The 25,737-nt window shown below is 38.4% G+C and overlaps 1 protein-coding gene across 1 annotated transcript in view; it reads left to right on the top strand.

The window, feature by feature from the left end:
- Nucleotides 1-1,661: 1,661 nt before the first annotated feature.
- LOC110963990 (anoctamin-9-like) overlaps nucleotides 1,662-25,737 on the top strand; it is a 34,634-nt gene continuing 10,558 nt past the window's right edge. Inside the window, exons 1-12 of the mRNA XM_051937788.1 lie at nucleotides 1,662-1,798; nucleotides 4,738-4,791; nucleotides 9,315-9,437; nucleotides 9,527-9,666; nucleotides 13,343-13,392; nucleotides 13,609-13,667; nucleotides 18,040-18,119; nucleotides 20,058-20,192; nucleotides 20,364-20,457; nucleotides 20,668-20,728; nucleotides 20,820-20,902; nucleotides 25,248-25,352. Coding sequence (XP_051793748.1) covers nucleotides 1,754-1,798; nucleotides 4,738-4,791; nucleotides 9,315-9,437; nucleotides 9,527-9,666; nucleotides 13,343-13,392; nucleotides 13,609-13,667; nucleotides 18,040-18,119; nucleotides 20,058-20,192; nucleotides 20,364-20,457; nucleotides 20,668-20,728; nucleotides 20,820-20,902; nucleotides 25,248-25,352 — 1,029 coding nt within the window. The 5' untranslated portion in view covers nucleotides 1,662-1,753. The remainder of the gene's footprint in view (nucleotides 1,799-4,737; nucleotides 4,792-9,314; nucleotides 9,438-9,526; nucleotides 9,667-13,342; nucleotides 13,393-13,608; nucleotides 13,668-18,039; nucleotides 18,120-20,057; nucleotides 20,193-20,363; nucleotides 20,458-20,667; nucleotides 20,729-20,819; nucleotides 20,903-25,247; nucleotides 25,353-25,737) is intronic.

Below are 25,737 nucleotides of genomic sequence, written 5' to 3'. Positions count from 1 at the left end.
AATGAAAAATCCCCAGAAGTGCCATCCATTTACATCATTTTGGGAAACAAAATTGTTACCAGAAATGTCTTTAATTATTTCATACTGTCGCTGCTATTTGAGTGACGGTTAAATTTACAAACCACCAGTTTATCTGGAAAGACACCTGATGTTAAATGTAAGCTGACCAAATCTGGCCATCTGAGCTATGTCCGGAAGCAGTGTGTATGTGTATGTATGTATATATGTATATATATATATATGAATGAATAAATGCAGATAAACTAGTGAGGTCAGAGACCAAATGCCTTTAGAATTTACTTTTAGTTCATTTCTTAAACCTACAAATCCAATTTTGCTACATCTATGATGATCACAGATCTGAAATAACACAGAATAAGTGATTAAAATGACACCAAACACAATATGTTTATCTCATATGGTTCCTCAGACAATAATAAAAGTGCAAAGTGTAAAAATAAAATTTGTGTAAAATATATATATATATATATATATATATATATATATATATATATATATATATATATATATATATATATATATATATGCGGTGCGAGGTGTATTTATTATTTGTATTTATTTTTTATCACTTTTATTATACTCTGGTATTTGCACTTAAAAATGCGGTCTTCTCTTGAAATGCGCACCTAAATGCGTTGTTTTTGCGCTCAAAGAAAAGACCACATGTAGAAAAAAAATCACTCGGTTATATACTGGACTAATGTGACATTACAACACCCTAGCTGAAGTCTTTTCAAGGTCAATTTTGATCACAAACCTGTTTGAGCACCGCAGCCTGGGGTGTTTAGGGAACACTGATAAATTGTCAATCGATAAGAAAATATTCAGCAAGTAATGAGTTTAGACTGCGACAAGGTGGGAGCACAGACTGTATACAGTAAATGGGGGTGGGGGGGTGGAGGTGTGAAAGATGTGACCTTGTTTGGACGTCAGTGGACCAAGTGCACTGAAGTTAAAGGAGATTATGTTCAAAAGTAATGTAAGAATATTTTTACCCCTTTCTGTGGTGAGGCAGACAACTTTCGGAAGTGCCTTCGTAGGCCTATCTATAAACGGAGATGATTTGTTTTCTAGCTGCTCTAGAAGTGAGCACATGGCTGCAGCTGGCCTCTGAAAGCTCTGAAAAAAAAAAAACAGCAGCTGACGGCTGGAGCTGCTAAATATCTCTGTCTCTGATTCCATCAACTCCTGCTGATGCTCTCAAAGGAAGGCAAGCAGTTCTTTAATTCCAAAGATTTACCCACTTCATGCACCACCACTGAGAATAACTGTTCAGGTGCTAAAGTTTAAGGCTGTGGTATGTTTTTCAATACTTGTGATGTAAATAAGAAAAACTAAATTAATCCAAAATATCATACATATTTTATGTAAAATTAGCTATATCTGAATGTAACTAATTAGTATTTAGTATATAAAGTATTTAGTCTCGGAGAAATTAAATTTAACCCTGTGTATAATATCCTACTGGATTGAATGTTCACCTTACCTATCTTTCCCGTGGAACACGAACGCACCATCAGTCCCGTTTTAAGAGAAGGTGACGTCAGCGGCTGTAGATGAAACGGCACACCTGCAGCAGTCACCTGTAAGTATGCGGAAGTGAAGCGAGAAGAGTTAGATGTTTGTGTCGGTGTGTTTTACTGAGCTGTTTCTCGACCCCAGTTAGCCGAGCATGCCAGTGGTGAGGCGGATTCAGTTGCTGGATGGATGCACTTTTTCCTGACTCAACCTCATGGACTCTGACACAACTTTCAACATGTTCTACAAGGATGACGAGGTAAACAAAGTGTCTTTGGTCCGCACTGTTATAGAAAAGTGTCTCCTGATTGTAGCATTTAAAAAGAAACTACTGACAAATGAGGCAGTTCAATATAATGTGAGGGCATTTATTCCGCTGTAAATGCATTAGTGTAATGTTTTATTGTCCCACTGCACTACATCCAGTTGTACTTTGTACTCTTTAGTCTTATGTCTGTTATATTCATAAATCTAGTGCCTTTACCCAGATATAAACTAGTTAAATGACAATCAACTACAGTGTTAAAATACTGCTTTAGCGTATGATTGTTCCTCTAGGAAACTTCGTATTTTGTCTTATTAAAACACAGTAAACAGTCAAAGGTGAATTTGATTTAAAGAACAGATTACATATAGAATGTTGGATATTTGTCACTTCTGTTAAAATAATGAACAAACATAAAAGTGCAAATATCAAAGACTTCAAAACTACTCTTTAAGATGTTTATACCTTCATCATTCTCTCTTTGTTTTTTTACCCCCTAAAACACACTTCACTGTTGCCTTACCATAATTAATATTAAGGATCTTATATTCTTTAAGCATAATAAGAAAACAAAAAAATAAGACAAATATCAGTTTGTTTTTTTTGTGCTTCAGGAAACACAACAAACAAGAGAATTCTGAAAAAATATTTTTCTTTAAATTACTTTTTCATGTTCAGCACAGTGATGTTAGCTGAGTAAAACGCATATTTTATATGGTTAGGTTGATACGTTTTGTGGTTAGATTTTACATTTTACAGATGTTTCAAATGGACTGATTGTATATACTTTCATCATTAGCTCATGTGTTGATTGTGTTCTCAAACAATGGACTGATGTGTTTGGTCTATAAGAGAGCGACGCAGTGACAATTTTTAAATAAATAGCTTGATTTGTCCAATCAACAGTCCAGAAATATGTAGTAAAGTATTCCACTTAGTTTCACAGATAATTAAAAACAGAAAACATTGACATGTGGAGCCTTTTTGCCTAAAATGACAAAAACGTATCAAAGATGTTGCTGGTTAGTTTGTATTTATATAGTTTGTACCGTACAAGCTGCAGTTTAGTACAACGTATACTCTTTGCTGGCATGTTATGTTCTTTTATATTGTCTGAGTTGTTTTGTTTGTAACCTCACACAGACATTTTTTTCTTTTTGGTATCTGCTTCTGTTGAGCAATTTGAAACATGAGCTCTGTAAAAGATCCTGTATCTCACTGATCCCCCAGAATAGAAAGTAAGCTTGTTTATTAGCATATCTGCTCTGTAAATGATATGAGAGCAGTAAACAATATTACAGACTGTGGAAAAATACAAAGTAGATGGTGAATGCAGGAGAACTCAGACACGAAAAGTGAGCATGTTGGGCAAGTCTGAACCTGCAGACACGTCGGTTATAGGAGGACAAAAACTCTCTGCTGAAAGCTCTTTCATTCACTATCCTTGATTCCATTTGAGTTGTAACTTGTATAGTTAATAATGTCCTATTTATACTTGTAAGAATGTTCATATGAAGGTAAATGTTACAGACAACAATCTTCCACTCATCAAAGAAGTGTCACAAGAACAATGATGGCTGTTTTCTGATGTCTCATAGATCAAATGATTAACTGATTGAATAGAAATAATTGTAACAGGCTGTTAAATGATATTCAGTAGTGACAGTAGTCATCAGACCACAGCAGACTGGTTTACTGTGCATGCTTCAACTCTTTGGATTATGAGTAAACACTGTCTGGGCTGGTTTGGAGAAGCAATTATCTCTGTTTTCCCACTAAGTACAGAACTAAATATAGAACTGGTGAACAAGAGTTTAAACACAGCTGTGGAAGAATGTTAGAGATGAAAATGTATAAATTGTAACTTGATGAAAAATAGCCACTGTATCATTAGTCCACTAAGGAACATGGCAGAATTATGTAACGATTGGAGTTGGTGTGTCCGTCTATTTGTCTGTCTGTTAGCAACATTAATTAAAAACGGACTAACATTTGGATGGAATTTTCAGGGAAGATCAGAAATGACACAAGGACCAAGTGATTAGATTTTGGCAGTGATGTGGCTTATATTCTGGATCCACGGATTTGTTAAAGATTACTGTATCACTGTAAGATAGTGGCACAGCATCACTTTAACCATGACAACAAGTGAACACTACATCAGCTGCCTGCTGACCATCACATGATTGCGATCCTAGTACAAATCAACCGCTAAGGACCACGAATTGTTTGAAGATTTTGTCTGTCGGAAATGTACAACGATTGAACAGCCTTGGCAGAGTACTGCTCTCCGAGTGCTTTTCTTATTATAGAAGAGTAATAATGCTATAGTAAATGGTCTGCCTTTTAACCTTAGCTAACTTCTACAAAGTGCTTTACCTACTACCTGGAGCAACTTGGGGGTCAGTGTCTTGCCTAATTGTTAGCTCAACTTTTAATTTTTAAAAGAAAGAATGACACTTTTGTTCAGATTTTTTCACAGTAAATCTCCTGAACAACAAAAAGTTCATAATTTCTTTATACTTGTCAAATGTAGCATTTTGACTGTGTTTAAGAAGTGACTCAAACCAATAACACTGTAGTGTTGCATATTCATAAAGAAAACTTATGAGAAAATAATGGCAGCATATGACTCAGCACATGCAGATAGAGATTATGCAGTAGCATTTACTTCAAGTTTAGCCACCTTAGCCACTTTAGGCTTACTCATCAGAAAAGGTGACGTTGTGGCAGTAAATCACCTGAGCGGACCAACAATGAGTGTAACTTTTTAGTCACACCAAAAAATTCTGTTGTCAAAAGGTACAACAGCCTCCCTCCCTGGATGTATAGTTAAAAAACTCTGATTGACTGGTCTTCCATGTCTTTTATCTCAAATCTGACACCATCAAGTTAAATGTATTTTAATGCTATTCTTTTTTTGTGTGTTAAAGGAAGGTATTGAGCTGTCGGACAGACAGACGAAAGAGCCTTTGCTTCCTTCTCTGGTAAGAATCCACCGCTGGTCTCTCTTCCCACATCTGAACTTTTCCTACATGAAGAAGGTGACAGTAGACAGACCTCATCTGTAACATCCACACACAGAATATGTCTGCTCAGATAAAAGGACTGTTGGACTGAGATGAATGCAAACAGATTTCTTTTCTGTCACTGTAAATTTCTGATTATTATTATTTTTATGACTAATATCTCTTGATTAGAGTAAAGAGGGTAACCAGCGTTCAATTTCCAGTCCAGTAATGAGTCAAATTATCAGGACACAAGCTTAATTTTAATTTGCTGAGTAAAAACTAAAAGTGTCTGTCTGTCTGTCTGTCTGTCTGTCTGTCTGTCTGTCTGTCTGTCGGAATTCACCAAATGGTTTACACAAAACCATCTTCAATTTGACAGATTTTCTTTTATAAAGTAGTTGATATTGAGTGAGTTATCCATGTGTAAAAATCTGTTGTTTTTTTTTTTTAAAAATTAAGAATTCTTAGTGAGGGGTGGGGTCATGCTGATTTTAGCACTTTTATTTGCACCAACCTGCAGAGCAATGCTTCAAATGCCATAACTTGAGAGATAATATAGTAGGAGTCTGGAAATTTTGCAGGCTTTTTGATTTGTACAAATGATCTTCAGTGGTACAACTCCGCTTTGATAGCAGTCGGGTTGTACCATCATATAACAAACCAGTTAAATGAATGTTTTTGAGTATGTTGCCAGTCAAAGGCATGCTTTTTGGGAAAAGACTAGTTGGAAAATTATGTGTTTTGCATTTCTGGCCAATGTTAGGACTATCATTGAGAAAGTATATTAGATGAAACCATTCCAATAGTGGCTGGAAGACAGGAAAATCCATTCATTTGGGTAGCAACATGGACATCAGTATTGCATAAAGAGGCAGTGAACTGGGAAACCCATTTTCCACAAATAATTGGACTACATGAACTACTTTACAACAGGAAGTTAGCAACATTGCACCATGTATTATTGCTTGCAACCTTCCCAACACAATGTTTCTATGTAGTTTACTGTTTCCTAACAAGGTTGAAATGAATTAAAACAGATCTTGATAACTAAATCAAAAACAAATATTTGTCTGACACATAGATAATAAATGGACAACATTGTAGATACTCTTAAAGTTATTTGAAAGACTATGAATTGGAAAACCATGATTTTCTTTTAGCCCAGTAACAATATTATATTACACTTCCAGTTGTGATCACTTTTGAGCTGGTTTCACAATCATACCTGCTCAATGATAAATGCAAAACATGTGAATGAAAATGAAAGTAGCTGGAGAAACACACATCCAACAATAGAAACAAAATAGCACTCATGGCACAGCACACAACATTCACAGATAAAACACATGTTGTAAAACACATTAATAAATGATTTATAGATTATAAATTTGTGCACTACTAAAATTAGTAATTCATGGAGAAGCATCAGAGTTTATAGCCGTTCAGTGTTCTGCATTTATGAGCTGGACCGCCCTGTGGAGGAAGGTTGTCTTCCTCCTCTGTGTTTTACAGCCAGGACAGTGGAATCTGCTTCCTGAGGGCAACCAGTCAAACTCTAGAAACAGAATACTAGAGGAGTCCTGTAAAATCCTATGTGCTGATTTCACCGTCTGCTGATCGCATAAGGTGATAAGAGAACAAATAGACTGTTCAATGATTTTAGAGCAGACTCTGACCATATTCTACAGATAGTTTCTGTTCTGTAGAGTAATAGAGTGAAACCAGCAAGTGAAAGAAAAGGTTATTACATTTTCAATGAATGTATAATAGAATTTGATAAGAATATCCATGTTTGTCCCGAATGATTTCACGTTCCTGAGTAAGTACTGTCTCTGATGGCAGACACAATCTCCACTGGCCTCCCCTGTATGATGGTGGTTACTGCCTCAGCCATCTGTCTCTGGGGGAAAAATTCACTGTCATTTCCTTGGTTTTATTTATGTTGAGCTCCAGGCACTAATTCCCACACCGCTCCACAAAATCCTGCAGAGCTGAGCTGTGATGTTGTGGATGACCGTAGAGCAGAGACAGGAGTAGTGTGTCCTCAGCACATTTCACCATGTGACAGTTTGGATAGATCTGCAGTCATCCATGTAAAGGATGAAGAGAAGAGAGGACACAGCTTTGCAGAATGGAGGATATCAGACAGGGAGCTGTTCACCAATACTCTCTGTGACCTGTTGGTACAAAAGTCAGTAATCCACAGAGTGAGCTGGTGGTCGATTTGGAAGTGTGTAGAAAGCCTCTCACCTAAAATGTGTGGCTGCATGGTGTCAAATGCTGATGAGAAGTCTGCATACTGGAGTCTGACTGAGGTATTTTGTTCCAAATGCTTGTGGATGGTGTTCAGGATGGATATCTTTGCACCATCGACCCCTCTACCAGCTCGGTAGACAAACCGCAGCGGGGCCATCAGTGGGTCATTTACCTTGGTGACGTGATCTTCCTTCATTACCAGAAAGATGTGAGCCACAGGTTGGAAGTCATTCAACGTCTTAGCAGTGCCCTTCTTCAGGCTAGAGATTGCTGTTGTGGGTTTACATATTATGGGGATTGTGCTGCTGGTCAAAGGGCTGTGGAGCAGATGCTGAAGCAACTCCCCAGCTGCTCAGCACAGTACCTTAGGGTCTGCCCACAGATGTTGTCTGGTCCTGGAGTTGTATTCATTTTAGTCCTTTTAAGGGCTTCTACCACCTCTACTGTGCTGATGGTCAGGACAGAGTCATCTTGTCTGAGAGAGGAGATGAATGATTTTAACTGGCTGCTGTTGTCCCTTTCAAATCTGGTGGTGAAAGAGTTGAGATCATTGGGGAGTGAAGTGGGGTTATTCTTGAGGTCCTGCCAAGCTAAGTGGAGGTTCCCTTTGCAAAGGCCTGCTCCACCTTGTTTTTGTATTGCAGGGTTTTTTGTATTGGGGGTTTTCATGATGTGCTTGACTTCTCCGTTGACCTCCTTCTTTTCAGCTTCTGCACCAGGAAAAAACTCTACTTTTCTTATTCTGAACATCTTTCAGATCTTTAGTCATTCGGGGTTCATTTTTCGTGAAGGTAGCGATCTTTTGATGAGGATGCAATTGTCCAAACAGAAAGAGATGTATGATGAGACAGTCCCTGCTTGCTTAATGATGTTAGAGGAGGAAGATGTGAGGATATTCCAGTCAGTGGTTTCAAAACACTCTTGCAGTCTGTCAATACTGCCCGGTGTCCACTGTTTCATGCCCCTGACGACTTTCTCTGTCCTCTTTACCATAGCTGAGTAGGCAGGAGCACACAGTATGCTATTGTAGTCAGAAGAGCCGAGAGGGGGCAGAGAGAGGACTCTGTAGACATTAGGCATGGAACCATAGCACTTATCTAATTTTGTCCCGAGACGGGTAGTACAGTTAACAAACTGATAAAATCCTTTAAGTGATTTGTCAACTGAACAATGGTTGAGTCACCCATGATGAATTTGGTGGTGCCTGGTGATATTAGTTCATACTTGTCCAGCATATTTTTGATATGTTCTGTGGCTGCAGGTGCCTTAGCTCTGGGTTGGATATAAGCCAAGAAGAAAAACACTTGTGGGAATTCCCTGGGAAGGTAGAATGGCTGCAGGGAAACGGACAGGAGTTCCATTTCAGGATTGCAGAGTTTTTCCCTGACAACAACTGTTTTGCACCAGTGTAGATTGATACAGAGGACACCACCACCATGATGTTTACCCTCTGCTCAGTGTCTCAGTCGAACCTTACAGGAGACCCAATGCCGTCTATGTGTAGGCTGTCACTAGCATCATTCCCATTCAGCCACGTTTCAATGAAGGCAAGAATGGAAGCAGTCTGCTACTCATGCATATGAGAAATGTTGGCTTGCAGTTTGTCAGTCTGAATGCACAATGAGCGCACATTGGAAAGGATCACTGAGAGAAGTGCACGCTGCTGCACTTCCTCCTTGCTTAAGTCTTGCTTTACTTCCAACCTTCTAGCTCCTCCATCTCATTACCTTCTTTTTATAGTTGTGCCAGGTATGCCTTTGACCAGCACCATACTCTAAATTTGCAATTTAAAAAATTGAAACAGAAAAAAAATCTCTCTCAGGATGAACAATAAAGGCTTTGATAGAAAAAAAATTGAACATTTTTTGACCAAATTTACACCATCATATAACTGGCTGGCATTATTCTGTCAAAGCAGGATTGTACCATTGACGACTATATACATATCATTTAGCCTGCAAAATGTCAGCACTCTAACTGCATTATCTCTCAAGTTATGGCACTTCACACATTGCTCTGCAGATTGGTGTGTAGAAAATGATTCAAAAATCAACATGGTATGTTTTTAGGCTGAGATTTCGAACAGTCACAACAACAATAAACATCTTGGACTCTGTGCTATTTTAGCTAGACAATCTTTGTCAATATGAAAAGAAACAGATGTGCTCTGTAAGAGTCAAGCCAGTTACAGTTGTCAATCTCCTCTTGTTCATTTTCACTGTGGATGTTTTGTCTTTGAACAGCCCTCCCATAGGACATTTGACTATGTTTTGGTGGCCGACAAGGTGGATGATGAAATGGACCAAAAGTCTCAGAGACAGAAGGCCTTTATTGAGCAACTAGAAAAGAAAAACATCAAAGTCACTGTAAGGTCCTTCAAAAGGTCATGATGTAATTTATTGTGAGTGGCTGCATGAATCAAGGATAACCCGCTAATGTCTGTGCTGTGTGTTAGAAAATCGTCCACTATGACAAAGTGTTTTTCGGCCTGCGTGCTCCTAAAGAGATGTTTGAAGATTATCAGTACCTGCTCAAAGTCTCCGACTCCTGCAACTGGTGTGGAGATGTGCGGGGAGCCGTCACACAGGCTACCAGGTAACGCACACACACCCAGGTGACACCACTGCAGGTGTTTTCAGGAAACTCTGCTTTGGAAGTTGAGCTTTTTAAAGTTAAAAAAAACAACATTGATGTAACAGTGTTGGTTTTAAAATGCCTGAGACATGAACAAGTTTTTACCAATAGTGACACGTTCTTCAACATAGAATCTCCAAGATCATTGAACAACACTACACTTTTATGTAATGGGCATTGAAGTTGCTTATGAACATGATGCACCTGTCTTAACAGATTTAATAAAAGATATATTGTATTTGAGTATAAACGAGCCATTGTAATGGTAAATGGTTCTACATAGCGCTTTACAACGTGTTTGTCATTCACTCATTCAAACACACTCACACACCAACAGTGACAGAGCTGCCATGTGAGGTCCTCTCCTACCATTGGGCTTCAGTGTCTTGCCTTAGGACACTTCAGTACGTGGAGGGATCCTGGGATTGAACCACCAACCTTATAATTAGTGGACAACTAGTGCAAAAAGTCATGTGTTTTGTTTTGTTTTCTCTGCTTAAAACAGACCCCAAATACTAGATTTGTACCAAACCATGAAATTTGTGTAACGTCACTTCTCTGTTTCGACTGAATCTCACATCAGCAGTGGTTACTACATGTTATAACTGATGTGGCAGGACTGTCTGTATGATAATGCACCCCAAGAAACCTCACATTTTTTATTTCAGATTTATAAAGTAAATCTGAAAAGAAGCTGTGATGATTAGAATTAAAAAGCCCTAGGAATCTGATGTCTCTAAGGAAAAAGGCTTCACAATAGCAGAGTGGTGTGTAGAGAGGTATGGGAATTTTTAAAGCAGCCTGTTGTCATTTGCATGTAAGTTAGTGATGGTAAATACAGTGGATAGTGTTTGCAGTATGATAGATAGATTAAACTTTTATTGATCCTGTAGAGGGGAAATTTTCGAGCATATATGTATGCATATAATTCTGTGACACAGCACTTCTCTAACGAGAGACTGCTGATTGTTCGACATCTTCGGTATGCGAGGATTAATTGATGAGCAGTCAAATGCTAAATTATTGAAACTGATTTTGATAATTGGTTGTTTTTTTTCAGGAGGAAATTTCTGATTCCAACTTTTTTAAATCACAATGTTTTTATATTATATTTGAGGATGTCTTCGTTTGCAAAAACTGAACATTTTCATCATTTTCCAACAGTTTATTTTTTATGTCCTGCAGGTGGCTTCAGAGAGAGAAAATTTTTATGCAGTTTAAAACAGCTGTAGACAAACGATGCTGCAAGAATGGCTTAGGCTAATTTCTATATCAATCAAGACTGATGTAACACCATTTCTGCTTTCAAAACTTACTACATTTTTTTTATGTCAAATGCTCCACACTTATACAGTGCTTTATCAACCTTAAGCTCAGTGAAGCACTTTACAGTGTTTTTCTCATTCACCTATTCATGCACACTCACACACCAATCGAGACAGAGCTGCCATGCAAGACATTATTGTGCCATTGGGAGCAACTTGGGGTTCAGCATCTTGCCCGTGGATACACAGCATGCAGAGGATCAGGGATCAAACCACCAGCATTGCATTTGGTGGACAAGCTGCTCTACCACCTGAACCATGGGTGCGATTTAAACGCATCGCCAGTTGGTTTGTGTTAAAGGAAAATATGTCCCGGTATCCTGTTATTGTAGCACATCTACAATTGAATAGCCTCATTTGCAAACACCTCCCACCTGTTCTCTCCTTTACCATTTATAGTTAGCGATATGCGTTGGAGCATTGACTGCTTTTTAGCCAAAACTGTAAAGCAGGACAGCTGATGAAGCAATGTACTTAGCAGCATGGAGTCATATAATGAATCTCACCTACAGCTGATGGGTAAATAATTTTTTTTGGGCCATACAGCAACGTATATAGCAACCATTTACAAAGTATAGCCTTCCACCAAAACTAATTTGCTACAGATTAATGTTGAAGCTTTCTCTTTAATAGTTTATTTATAGGTTTCAACATAACATCTTCCACATGTTCTGCAGGTAACGGGGTACACCACTTAAAATGACCTGACGACAACAAATGACTGAATTTCACTTGAACACAAACAGGTGGAAGAATTCATCGTTATTCTCTAAGTCAGCAATTACATGTTTTTATTATCCCCTGCCTCCACGAAGTGGAAAAGGGGGATATAGGTTTGGCCTCCATCCGTTCTTCCGTCCGTCCGTCCGTCCGTCCGAGATGAAGGGGACAGCTTTTCTCGGAAACTATTACAGCTAGGATTACAAAATTTAGTGTGTAGCTTCACACCATGGACACCTTGATCAAGTTCGAAAATGAGACCTGTGTGATAATATTTAACAGAGTTATGGCACTTTATCACTATTTTGGATATAGACTCATAGACATCACATGTGGCGGGGGATATTGATGACCATGTCATGCACTGTTTTCCAAACGCGACTGCTTCGCCATACTTTCACCTACAGACGTCATTTTAGTCTTAAAAAAAAGCCCCAACTCTCTGCTTTTCAGGCATGTACATATTGTGATGGTGGGATTTATGGTTTTCCATACAGGAGCCTCCAAAAACCCCTAGGTTGAGCAAAAAATCCCATGTTAGAGCATGTGCTCCTCTGGTGCTAGAGTGTGGAGAGGGACAAAATCTGTCCGTTTTTTTTTTTTTAACTTAAATCGCCATCCTGGCCAAACGGTACATACTACACGGACAATCCTTTCACAGACTATAGTAAAGACTCTCTACATTCATATGAATCCTACATTGTTCACCTGGCACATTGTTACGTCACACGCCAGCCCTTAATTGACGTGGGAACCTGATCGCCCTCCATAAGGCTCAATGCAAATTTATGCCTTCTGCTGCTTCACACACAGCGATTTTAAAACTGCCATTTCTCGGTCATTTTTCACTCTACAGCAACATTAAACATACTAACCTCTTCCGTGACTCATCCTGTCACTCACCATCCGGTTACTTTTGAGCTAGCATTCACGGTTAGCCCATAATTAGCGACAGAACGCGACTGCAGCTGACAAGCTGTAAACTGCTGCAGGGGCGGCACTAGGTTTTCAGGACAGGGGGGGCTTAGCCCCCAGGAGATGCACACAATGTGAGTGAACGTTTAATTTTACAGCTAACAATTTGGTGTGTAGCTTTACACCATGGACACCTTGATCAAGTTCGAAAATGAGACCTGTGCGATAATATTTATCAGAGTTATGGCCCTTTATCACTATTTTGGATATAGACTCATAGACATCACATGTGGCAGGGGATATTGATGACCATGTTGTCTTGTTCAGCTGTAAATTAAACATACCACTATTTACCAAGTTAGTATAACCCATCAGTTATATTCTAAGTTTCATGGTGTAACATGAAGCATACATTTGTGTACATATTAATGAGTTGCTAATGAGTTGTACAGGAACAAAAGGTGCTGTAACTTTGTGCACTCATTGGCAATGAGGGGAAAAAGATGTCTCCAGTGAGATAATCTAACAAAAGAACAGGTCATGAAAACAACGAAATGCTCCACATGTATGGTTGTCTGTAAAGCCACTGTTTATTGACTGTTCATGTAATATTTAAGTATAAGATACACATTCTACAGATAGCATTGCTTTATTTACACCTTTTACTCTTCCTCCAGGATACGAATCGTTCATTTTATTCTTCATCAGACCTTCATCAACACAGGAGGTGAGTGTGATTAGTTTAATGAAGTGTAATTTGTGTAGCAATCATATAATCAGTTACTTTGCTGATTATTGGCAAACATAACATATCACCCACTAAGATTTTTAACAGGCAAGAAAGTATACAAATTGGTGATATTACACATATAACAGCAGTTGTGGTATGGAGCAGTAAACGCTACACCTTTTCATGTCGACATGATGTATGTTCTTCTGTCAGAGAACCTAAGGGAGCTGTTAATGAAGGATGTCTTTGAAACCATGTTCTGCCTCCATGAGGTGAGTTCACTTTTGGCTAACTGCTTCTCTGCAATAAGGACTTCCTGATCCCAATTTTCTTGCTGTTTGCCAATACTAAGACGGATCTGATTCTTAAATTGGACCAAATAACAGTGCTGCTGAGATCACACTCAAACTACAACTTTTGATTTGCTTTGATTGAACTACAATTATCCTGAAATAAATGCTTGAATCTAAAGTATTCATGCATTAATTTAATAAAGAAAAACTAATTGCATACATAGCAACAAAAAGCATCAAATGTTGATTATATAAATTATTGATGAGTACATTAGTAATGTAATCAGTTTGGATTTACTCAATATTTGTCTTAAATAACTGAAAGTCACAGAAAATTCTGACTGTTTTTGCATATTTGAACAAAAAAAAGTTGTATCCTTTTTGAAATGCCTACTATAAAATAATGGAAATAATGCATGAAATTATAAATTTGTCATCAGTTTTATAATTTACATACACAAACAAACAGAGCAGTCACATTGAAATAGTAGTAGTTATCTCACTTTCAAATTTATAAAATTTAAATCATTTATTCCAGATAAGATTGTAATGACTGGAACCTTCTTATTGAAGGAAATGTAAAACAACTGAGGTTGAGGTTCTGCTGTGCTCTTTGCCATTGAAAGGTCTAATGTAATCATCTAAGATGTAAGGAGCTCCTAAAGCCTTCAGAAATAATGGCTGTTGTTTTAGACCTTTAAACAGGATAATGTTCCAAGCAGTTTAGAGAAGAATAGAGGGTTATGAAATGGCCGGATTTCAGTCCTTTTGAAATTCTGTAGCATTTTGGAAACAAGCAGTGCATGCAAGAAAACTCTGAATGATTTTCAAATTAAGGACTTTTGCATAGAAGAATGGTCAAAAATTTCAGCAAGTTGGTATCAGAGACTGGTAGACATTTACACACGTGGACAAAATTGTTGGTACCCCTCAGTTAAAGAAGGAAAAACCCACAATTCTCACTGAAATCACTTGAAACTCACAAAAGTAACAATAAATAAAAATTTATTGAAAATTAAATAATCAAAAACAGCCATTACTTTTGAATTGTTGATTAACATAATTATTTAAAAAAACAAACTAATGAAACAGGCCTGGACAAAAATGATGGTACCTCTATAAAAGATTGAAAACTATTTGACCAGAGTGACATGATTAACTCAGGTGTGTCATTTAATTGACATCACAGGTGTTTCCAAACTCATAATCAGTCAGTCTGCCTATTTAAAGGGAGACAAGTAGTCACCCTGCTGTTTGGTGAAAAGGTGTGTACCACACTGAACATGGACAACAGAAAGCGAAGGAGAGAATTGTCCCAGGACATCCGAAAAAAATTATAGACAAACATCTTAAAGGTAAAGGCTATAAGACCATCTCTAAACAGCTTGAAGTTCCTGTGACAACAGTGGCTCATATTATTCAGAAGTTCAAGACCCACGGGACAGTAGCCAACCTCCCTGGACGTGGCCGCAAGAGGAAAATTGATGACAAATTGAAGAGACGGATCGTTGGAATTGTATCCAAAGAGCCCAGAGCAACCTCCAAAGAAATTAAAGGTGAACTCCAAGGCCAAGGTACATCAGTGTCAGATGGCACCATTCGTCGTTGTTTGAGCCAAAGTGGACTTCATGGGAGACGACCAAGGAGGACACCACTGCTGAAAAAAACTCATAAAAAAGCCAGACTGGAATTTGCAAAAATGCATGTTGACAAGCCACAAAGCTTCTGGGAGAATGTCCTTTGGACAGATGAGACCAAACTGGAGCTTTTTGGTAAGGCACATCAACTCTATGTTCATAGACTCAAAAACCAAGCATACGAAGAAAAGAACACTGTCCCTACGGTGAAACATGGAGGAGGCTCAGTAATGTTTTGGGGCTGCTTTGCTGCATCTGGCACAGGGTGTCTTGAAAGTGTGCAAGGTACGATGAAATCTGAAGACTATCAAGGCATTCTGGAGAGAAATGTGCTGCCTAGTGTCAGAAAGCTTGGTCTCAGTCGCAGGTCATGGGTCTTCCAACAGGACAACGATCCAAAACACACAGCCAAAAACACCCAAGAATGGCTGAGAGAAAAGCGTTGGACTATTCTAAAGTGGCCTTCTATGAGCCCAGATCTGAATCCCATTGAACATATGTGGAAGGAGCTGAAACATGCCATTTGGAGAAGACACCCATCAAACCTGAGACAACTGGAGCTGTTTGCTCATGAGGAGTGGGCCAAAATACCTGTTGACAGCTGCAGAACGCTCATTGACAAATACAGAAATCGTTTAATTGCAGTGATTGCCTCAAAAGGTTGTGCAACAAAATATTAAGTTATGGGTACCATCATTTTTGTCCAGCCCTATTTCATTAGTTTGTTTTTTTAAATAATTATGTTAATCAACAATTCAAAAGTGATGGCTGATTTTGATTATTTAATTTTCAATAAATTTTTATTTATTGTTACTTTTGTGAGTTTCAAGTGATTTCAGTGAGAATTGTGGGTTTTTCCTTCTTTAACTGAGGGGTACCAACAATTTTGTCCACGTGTGTATGTGAACTGCCTTTAAAAAGTTGTTTCTGCAAAGCTGGGAAATACTGGCATCTTAAGCCAATGATGTATTTACTTTTTCCTCAAAAGGCTATTACATCTACTGCTATATTTGTTAAATAAATGATTGAATAGCTTGTTTCCCTTTTGGTGTCCCTTAAATAGACTAACTTCTTCTTAGCTACTGTTTCAAACAGGATTAAATGTTTCCCTACCAAACTTTGCATGCCTACAAACAGTCAGTACAGTGGCACAGTTCTTGTGAAGATGAGAGACAACTGGTACAAAGCTCTTGATTATGGCAAATTAGTAGGGTCATATTTTTGTTTTCAGTGCAACAGTTGATTTAACAATCACAATTCATCAATTGCAAATGTGAAACCCTTTCACCAGTTTCATAGCATAAATTTCATCCCCTCCAAAAGCATTGGAACACTGAGGCCATTTCCTTTATTTTTGCTGTAAACTTAAAACGTTTGGGTTTGACATCAAACAAATGAATATGAGACAAGAGATCAACATTTCTGATTGTACTTACATCTGGATCTGATATACAAATTAGAAGATAGCAGCTCTATAGGGTTTACGTCTGGAGATTGACTTGGCCAGTCTAAAACTTTCCACTTCTTGTCCCTGAAGAACTCCTTTGTTGTTTTGGCAACGTGTTTTGGGTCATAATCTTGCTGTACGATCAAGGATCTCTCAATCAGTTTGGTTGCACTCTTTTTACACTGGCAGACAAAATGTTTCCGTAGACTTCTGAGTTCATTTTACTGCTGCCATCATGTATTACATCATCAATAAAGATTAATAAGCCCATTACAGAAGAAGTCATGCTAGCTCAAGCCATGACATGACCTCCATTGTGCTTCAAAGATGAGCTTGTGGATCATGAGCATCATCCTTTCTTTCGCCAAACTTTAGCCTTTCCATCACTTGGTAAAGGTTCATCTTTGTCTCATCAGTCGATAAAACTTTGTCCCAGAATTTCTGAGGCTCATCTCTGTACTTTTTGGCAAATTCCAGCCTGGCCTTTCTATTCTTCTTGCTAATGAGTGGTTTGCATCTTCTGGTGTAGCTTCTGTTTGTTCATGAAGTCTTCTGTGAACAGTAGATTGTGATACCTTCACTCCTGCCCTCTGGGGGTTATTGCTGATGTCACTAACAGTTGTTTTAGGGTCTTTCTTGACAGCTCTTACAATTTATTGTCCTCAGCTGCTGCTGTTTTCCTTGGTGTACCCATTTCACGTCTGTTACTTACTACACCGGTGGTTTCTTTCTTCTTCAGGACATTCCAAACTGTTGTACTGGCTATGACCAATGTTTCTTCCTTTTTCTGTCAGCTTCACAATTGCGTATTTTTCACCCATAGACATCGTTTTTTCATGTTGGTTACACCTCTAACTATAGATGCAGTCTGCACAGACAAAACCCAAATCTGAGACTAAACATAGACATTGAGTGCTATTTATTGTTTATAATCAATGTAACGGGATACACCAGCAAAACACACCCATCAGTCACATGTTCCAATACTTTTGCTCACATGAAAAATGAGTGGGTCAAAACAAAAGGTGCTATCGTCCAAGTTGTGTGTCAGATCCAGATGTAGATATCTGGAAATAAAAGCTGAAATGTTGATCATTTGATGTCAAACCCAAATGTTTTCAGTCCACAGCAAAAAGAATTGAACTGACACATAGTTCCACTGTAACATGACTAGTTAGCCAAGACATACAACAGATGCTGATATGAATCCTGTTCATGTATTATCATAAATACAAAAATCTTGACTTTTTTCCTCCATGTTTCTCAGAAAAAGACGCAGAAACAGCTGACAAAGAAGTGGGCTCGATGGTCAGCTCTTTTTAAAGGACAACCAGTCAGTGATATCAAGTCAGTCTCTGTCTGTTCCTGTCTGTTAAGGTCTGTCTGTCTGTCTTTAATTGTCTGTGACTACTGTCATAAACAAAGTATTAAGACCTCTTCACTTTTTGCCCTCTTCATTGGGTGGCTACCTTAATGTTAAATAAATTAAAATTGCATTTTGCCATCGATCTATAATTAATAACCCAGTACAGGCAACATAGACAGGCCTTTGAACACCTGCTTCAGAGTGCACTCTGTCTGAGGCTGGGCGGTGATATACCCACCAGCTCAACAGTGAAGGAAAGTAGAACACTAGAGTGATTTCAGGACAAGTCTATGGGCATAAAATCAATGCTAACATTAGCATTCACCACTTCGACCACACAACTGTGCTAACACTAAGGATTTTCATGATGTTGTGGAGACATTGCCATCAAATATACACGTAATCCCACTTTGTGTTCAGTTCCTCAGATGCTGGGAGTGCATAAAGTGCCATCACAAGAAACTGTTTGACATGCTTTCCTACTGACTGAGGCTTTTCAGAGTCAGCAAATGTGACTGAGTTATTTACATAGTCTAGGTAGCCTGTGAAGAAGCTGCTCATTCCTAGTGACTTAAGCTAGAAGCAGCAGTGAGGAGATTGAACTATGCTCATTTTTTAGCTCAACAGCTACTGGTTACCCAGCTTCTAGAAAGAAATAAGATGACAGAGAGCCATGTATGTAGAGGGGGGCCTGAGGAAGATTCAGATTCAGATTCAGATAAACTTTATTTATCCCCGAGGGGCAATTAAGGTGCATATGAGCAGCAGGACGTTATAAAAAATAGACAGGGTATTCACAGAAGAATAGGATAAAAAAGAATAAAATAGAATAAAATTTAGAATATACAGTATGTACACAATATAAATATCAAATGAAGTTGTGACGTGTTCATATTTTCACAGCTTTTATTTGTCATCTCCAAGTTTTCACAGCATACTAAGCACCATGACACTGAATTCCGAAAAGATACCCTGAAGAGTGCTGTACAAAAACCTAAGTAAATGCAATACAGAAACATAGCAGAGAACAAAAAGGAATACAGTTGAGTGATCAAAAGAAACACAGTATGTACAGTTGTGCTCATAAGTTTACATACCCTGGCAGAAATTGTAAAATGTGCTCCATTCTTTAATGAAAACATGAATGATCAGAGCAAATACAATTGCATGACAATAAATAGCTTTGCCTGAACACCAGCCCTAAATGAAAGAAAAATGTTTCCATTAACAAACACATTTGTTAAAAAATAAAGGACAATATTTCACAAATTTGGCCAGGGTATGTAAACTTATGAGCACAACTGTATGTGTCTTTAAGTCCCTGTAACTGTATTTATTTCTGTGTCAGACTGTTACTACAGTGCTGTTTTTTGACCAGTCCAACTTATTATCAAGGTGGACAGCTATTTATATGATGTCACCACCTCAATGTCCACGCCTCAAGTGTTCACTGCCTGAAAAGGGGGTTTGGGTCTGCGGAAATCGATGATCATTTTCTTTGTCCTTAGTTAGTGGCAAAATAGAAACAACAAAGAATACAAAGTACAAAATGCAGTTTCTAAAAGTGTGTGAAGTGTCTAGAAAAAAAATAAGAATTAAAAAATAAATAAGACAAATAAGATAACATAAGTACAAGATGCAAACTGTATGCTAGTACTAATAACAAGAAATATTAACAGAAAATGAACTGAAGTAAGAGCAAATGGAGTAAACTTGAACGATGATAATACAGATTGTGAATCTCTTAGAGTCCGATGGTGTTGTACATGGAAATAAGTCTGATGATTATGTATCCCTTCTGCAGAAGGGGGAGCATTTGTAGAGCCTGATTGTCTGATAATCATACTGTCTGACAATCATTGTTGTAATTGTATATTTGGTTGCTTTATCATGTCTGCCTGTGTGCTTTCTCCATGCAGGTATTATTTTGGGGAGAAGGTGGCTCTGTACTACCTGTGGCTGGGATGGTACACTAAATTGTTAGTTCCAGCTGCTGTTCTGGGTGTCATAGTGTTCCTGTATGGGCTCGCCTTTTTTAACACTAGCCCTCTCATGTGAGTGAGGTCTATCTATATATATATATATATATATACAAGTAATGTTATGCCATAAGTTGATACAGATTGGTTGTTTTGCAAGAGCATAACCTCATTTATTAAGCTGTTAAAGAAGAGTGTGACATTCACATCTAAACTTTTATTTTGTGTCTGTGTGTGTGTCCTCAGTAAGGAAGTATGCCATTCCAACATCACCATGTGTCCTCGCTGTGATAAAAGATGTCCACCGTGGCAACTCTCAGACACCTGTTTGTACGCTAAGGTGACATTTATTGTTTTTTAATCTGTTGTCTTCAACCTGCTGCTCTCAGTTGACATTCAGTCTTCAAAATATGCAAGATGAATGAGAAAAAACATGATCAGTTTGCTATTAAAAAAAAAACGGCACATAGCCAGAGGCAGGCAAAGACAGGTGGCTCAAAAGATTTTATTTATTCCATTTGCTCAGTATGTGATGTGTTTTTATCCACAGGTCAGTCACTTGTTTGACAATGAGGGAACTGTGGCTTTTGCTATGTTCATGGCAATCTGGGGTGAGTCGACATATCTATTCTAATGTCTAAGCTAGCGTGATCTACTCTGATGTCTAATGTAATCACACTGTCTCTCTGTGTGTGTGCTCAGCCACGCTATTCCTAGAACTGTGGAAGCGACACCGAGCCAAACATGTTTCCAAGTGGAAGGTCTATGACTGGTGTGAGGAGGAGGTACTGTGTTAGGATTCTATAATTTTCTCTTATTTTATTTTGCCTTCACTTTATACCGTACCTTAATATTCTGGGTTGTTTTATTATTTACCCTTTTGTTGAATACCCGTGCTGCTGTAACAACAGAATTTCCCTCTGGGGATTAATAAAGTCAGTCTAAGGTTCAGCTTTCTGCCTAACTCGCAGACCATACCGCATCACTGACTGCAGACAAATCTATATGCAAGTTTCACTACAGTAGTTATTCTTTGTGTTGCCTTGTCTGGAATTTGTGCTAACAGAGCTGCATGTAGTCTTTAGTCCTTTATTTTAATGTATAAAATGGTTTTTCCCCTCACTTCCTTTTATTTGCCTCCATTTAACCAGGTAAAAGTGTCACAAAAACAACTTTTAATATAAAGAGACCTGGTAGAGAAAGCCAATTACAAGCAGTTAGAGCAGTAAATACAAACTGAAGCAGCTGTCATGCACTTAGATTACACTTTACCCAGTTAATATACAATGAACGTGTTCTCTCATATGCAGTCAAATCACAGTAAACCAGCATGCACAATATGTTGTGTCAAATTCCTTGTGTGTTTGAACTCACTTGGCATTAAAGGCTTTTCTGCTGCTGATTCTGATCTGTTAAATAAGGAATACAAAACTATACACAATATTAAGACAAGTGTGAATGTTCACAACCTAATTTAAGTAACAACGGTTTGATTCTTCAGTTGAATTAATTTTAAATTGGCCAATTCAGTCAGCAGTCTTCCCCATGATTGTGGTTGTGTGTATTGAGCCAGACTGAAAAATGAAAGGCTCTTTGCAGGCATTTTGAGTTAATTATCTGATTAGAGCTCTTCTCAGGACTGCTTGGGAGTGTCTAGGAGTCCTTAATTGACATCTCTGTGGCCCTTTGTGAAATATTCTAATACAGATGTTCTGGAAGGAGAAGGAAGACATCTTTGTTTAGCTGGAACTGCAATCTCTAAATAGAAAAGGTGGCTGATGACACCACAAGTCCAAATTTTATTTTTCATCAACTTTGAACACCTTTACTTTTAGTTAGTTCAGTTTAACTTTAGGTTTACTCACGTTTTATCAGGAACTTTGACTTGCATCTCATGGTCTTAAACAGTGCAAACAAGTTGCTCAGGTCTCATGAAGATAGCTCAGTTTTCATCAACACAAGTTTCACATGCAACATTGAATTTCATGCTGCAACTATTTTCTGACTCATTTTGTCAGTCTGGCTAACCTGCATAATGGGGGAGTCCATGTCAAATGTATCAGGGTGTGTGTGGGAACAGCTAAACTCAGATCATAGTGAGTGACCTGGTGCCACCTGGTATTAACATGTCTTGGATGATTAGAAGTAGAAAGTACGGTGGCTGACAGGTGCAAACGGCAAAAGCGCTGCAAACACAGGAATGATCCAAAACCAAAAACTCACAAACGCATAAAACACATGCAAGAAAAAAATGCTGCAAGAGAAACATGCTGCAATCACAGAAACGGCGCTGAAGCAGACTTGCAAAATCACAAAACAAATGCAAACGAAAAATGCTGAAATATATAAAAACACACACAAAACCCCAGAACAACCGCAAGAGAAAAACGCTGCAAATTCAATCCACAACGGAAGTGCACCAGACACGAAGAAGAAGAAGAAAAAGAAAAATAAGGCGAAATGCAAACGTACCTTTTCACACTAAAAACATCAGACACTTTCACTTTCTTCTTCTTCTTCTTCTTCTTCTTCATGTCTGGTGCACTTCCGTTGTGGAGTGACCTGGTGCACTGCCGTTGTGGATTGAATTTGCAGTGTTTTTCTCTTGCAGTTGTTCTGGGGTTTTGTGTGTGTTTTTATATATTTGCACCATTTTTCGTTTGCATTTCTTTTGTGATTTTGCAAGTCTGCTTCTGCGTCGTTTCTGTGATTGCAGCATGTTTCTCTTGCAGCATTTTTTTCTTACATGTGTTTTATGTGTTTGAGTTTTTGGTTTTGGATCATTCCTGTGTTTGCAGCGCTTATGCCGTTTGCAGCGCATTGCACCTGTCGGCCACCGTAAGAAAGGCCTTAAAAACAGATGTGAATGTACCCAAAACACCCAGTAGACATTAGGATCCAATCGTTAGGACTGCATTTGGAGGTTTCCTGGGCTGCGTATTGCCGCGTTCTTTATTTCACTGTGTACATGAATGTATCCTGAACAACACACGTGGACAAAATTGTTGGTACCCCTCAGTTAAAGAAGGAAAAACCCACAATTCTCACTGAAATCACTTGAAACTCACAAAAGTAACAATAAATAAAAATTTATTGAAAATTAAATAATCAAAAACAGCCATCACTTTTGAATTGTTGATTAACATAATTATTTAAAAAAACAAACTAATGAAACAGGCCTGGACAAAAATGATGGTACCTCTATAAAAGATTGAAAACTATTTGACCAGAGTGACATGATTAACTCAGGTGTGTCATTTAATTGACATCACAGGTGTTTCCAAACTCATAATCAGTCAGTCTGCCTATTTAAAGGGAGACAAGTAGTCACCCTGCTGTTTGGTGAAAAGGTGTGTACCACACTGAACATGGACAACAGAAAGCGAAGGAGAGAATTGTCCCAGGACATCCGAAAAAAAATTATAGACAAACATCTTAAAGGTAAAGGCTATAAGACCATCTCTAAACAGCTTGAAGTTCCTGTGACAACAGTGGCTCATATTATTCAGAAGTTCAAGACCCACGGGACAGTAGCCAACCTCCCTGGACGTGGCCGCAAGAGGAAAATTGATGACAAATTGAAGAGACGGATCGTTGGAATTGTATCCAAAGAGCCCAGAGCAACCTCCAAAGAAATTAAAGGTGAACTCCAAGGCCAAGGTACATCAGTGTCAGATCGCACCATTCGTCGTTGTTTGAGCCAAAGTGGACTTCATGGGAGACGACCAAGGAGGACACCACTGCTGAAAAAAACTCATAAAAAAGCCAGACTGGAATTTGCAAAAATGCATGTTGACAAGCCACAAAGCTTCTGGGAGAATGTCCTTTGGACAGATGAGACCAAACTGGAGCTTTTTGGTAAGGCACATCAACTCTATGTTCATAGACTCAAAAACCAAGCATATGACGAAAAGAACACTGTCCCTACGGTGAAACATGGAGGAGGCTCAGTAATGTTTTGGGGCTGCTTTGCTGCATCTGGCACAGGGTGTCTTGAAAGTGTGCAAGGTACGATGAAATCTGAAGACTATCAAGGCATTCTGGAGAGAAATGTGCTGCCTAGTGTCAGAAAGCTTGGTCTCAGTCGCAGGTCATGGGTCTTCCAACAGGACAACGATCCAAAACACACAGCCAAAAACACCCAAGAATGGCTGAGAGAAAAGCGTTGGACTATTCTAAAGTGGCCTTCTATGAGCCCAGATCTGAATCCCATTGAACATATGTGGAAGGAGCTGAAACATGCCATTTGGAGAAGACACCCATCAAACCTGAGACAACTGGAGCTGTTTGCTCATGAGGAGTGGGCCAAAATACCTGTTGACAGCTGCAGAACGCTCATTGACAAATACAGAAATCGTTTAATTGCAGTGATTGCCTCAAAAGGTTGTGCAACAAAATATTAAGTTATGGGTACCATCATTTTTGTCCAGCCCTATTTCATTAGTTTGTTTTTTTAAATAATTATGTTAATCAACAATTCAAAAGTGATGGCTGATTTTGATTATTTAATTTTCAATAAATTTTTATTTATTGTTACTTTTGTGAGTTTCAAGTGATTTCAGTGAGAATTGTGGGGTTTTCCTTCTTTAACTGAGGGGTACCAACAATTTTGTCCACGTGTGTACAATGAAAGACTGCTTATTCACTTGATTTACCTGTTCATGTGAATGGCATGTTGGGGAATTTAGTTCGCCTTCAACACGCCAAGTAATAGCTAGCTATATAGTGTCATAGTCTTATGATTCCTTTTCCTTTATATTTGAATTTTGGGCAGAGAATAGCAACCTATTTGGTCTTTGCAGATGGAAATTATGCACATATTTAATGCCAGCTGATGAAGTGATGTATTTAGAGCTGTTCACTTATGGTTGAACTACCCGAGATGTATGTTTATCGCAGGTGTGAACATGACCCAAGACTGATGCAAGCAAGCTTGTAGATCCAGTTTTGGTCTGGTGAACTAATGATCATCAGCAGTGTTTACAATCAAACTAAACTAAAAAGTAATTTGGTAAAATCCTCTGTGTTGTAGAGCCTTTGTTTAAACACTTAGTTTGTTGACACAGAGTTCTTTGTAACTTATGATTCAGTGTGTATATTACATTTCTATCTGTCTGTGTGTGTCAACAGGAGGAACTGATCATGGAAATAGTCAGTGATCCCTTCTGCAAACCCAAACAGTTTAGACATTCCTACTTGCGCAGCACTGTGGTCCTCATCCTAGTAACACTCATGGTAAGTTACACACAGACACTCACATCATCTATCAGTGTCAAAGATCACTGAGTATCACAGGAAGTGCTCACATGTTGACCTGTCAAAGTGACGCTGCCTCACAACCAGTTTTCCACCCCTGAAACAACTGTTATAACTTTTTATTGTCTGTTCAAATGGTTTGCACTTTGGTCAACGCCTTTGACGCTCAAAGTACTTTACAATGACTTTCACATTCACCCATTCACACACACATTCACACACCAATGGCGACAGAGCTGCCATGCAAGGTGCTGAGTGCTCAAATTAAATTGCAAAATTTAGAAATAGGAACGTCTCACTTACTGGAAAAAAAGAGATAAAGACCAAGCAAAAAACGAGTAAAACAAATAATATGTTGGTGTCC

This window comes from Acanthochromis polyacanthus, chromosome 2 (assembly GCF_021347895.1).
Source record: "Acanthochromis polyacanthus isolate Apoly-LR-REF ecotype Palm Island chromosome 2, KAUST_Apoly_ChrSc, whole genome shotgun sequence".
NCBI classification, from domain to species: Eukaryota; Metazoa; Chordata; class Actinopteri; family Pomacentridae; genus Acanthochromis; species Acanthochromis polyacanthus.
This window is presented reverse-complemented; position numbering and strand designations above follow the sequence as displayed.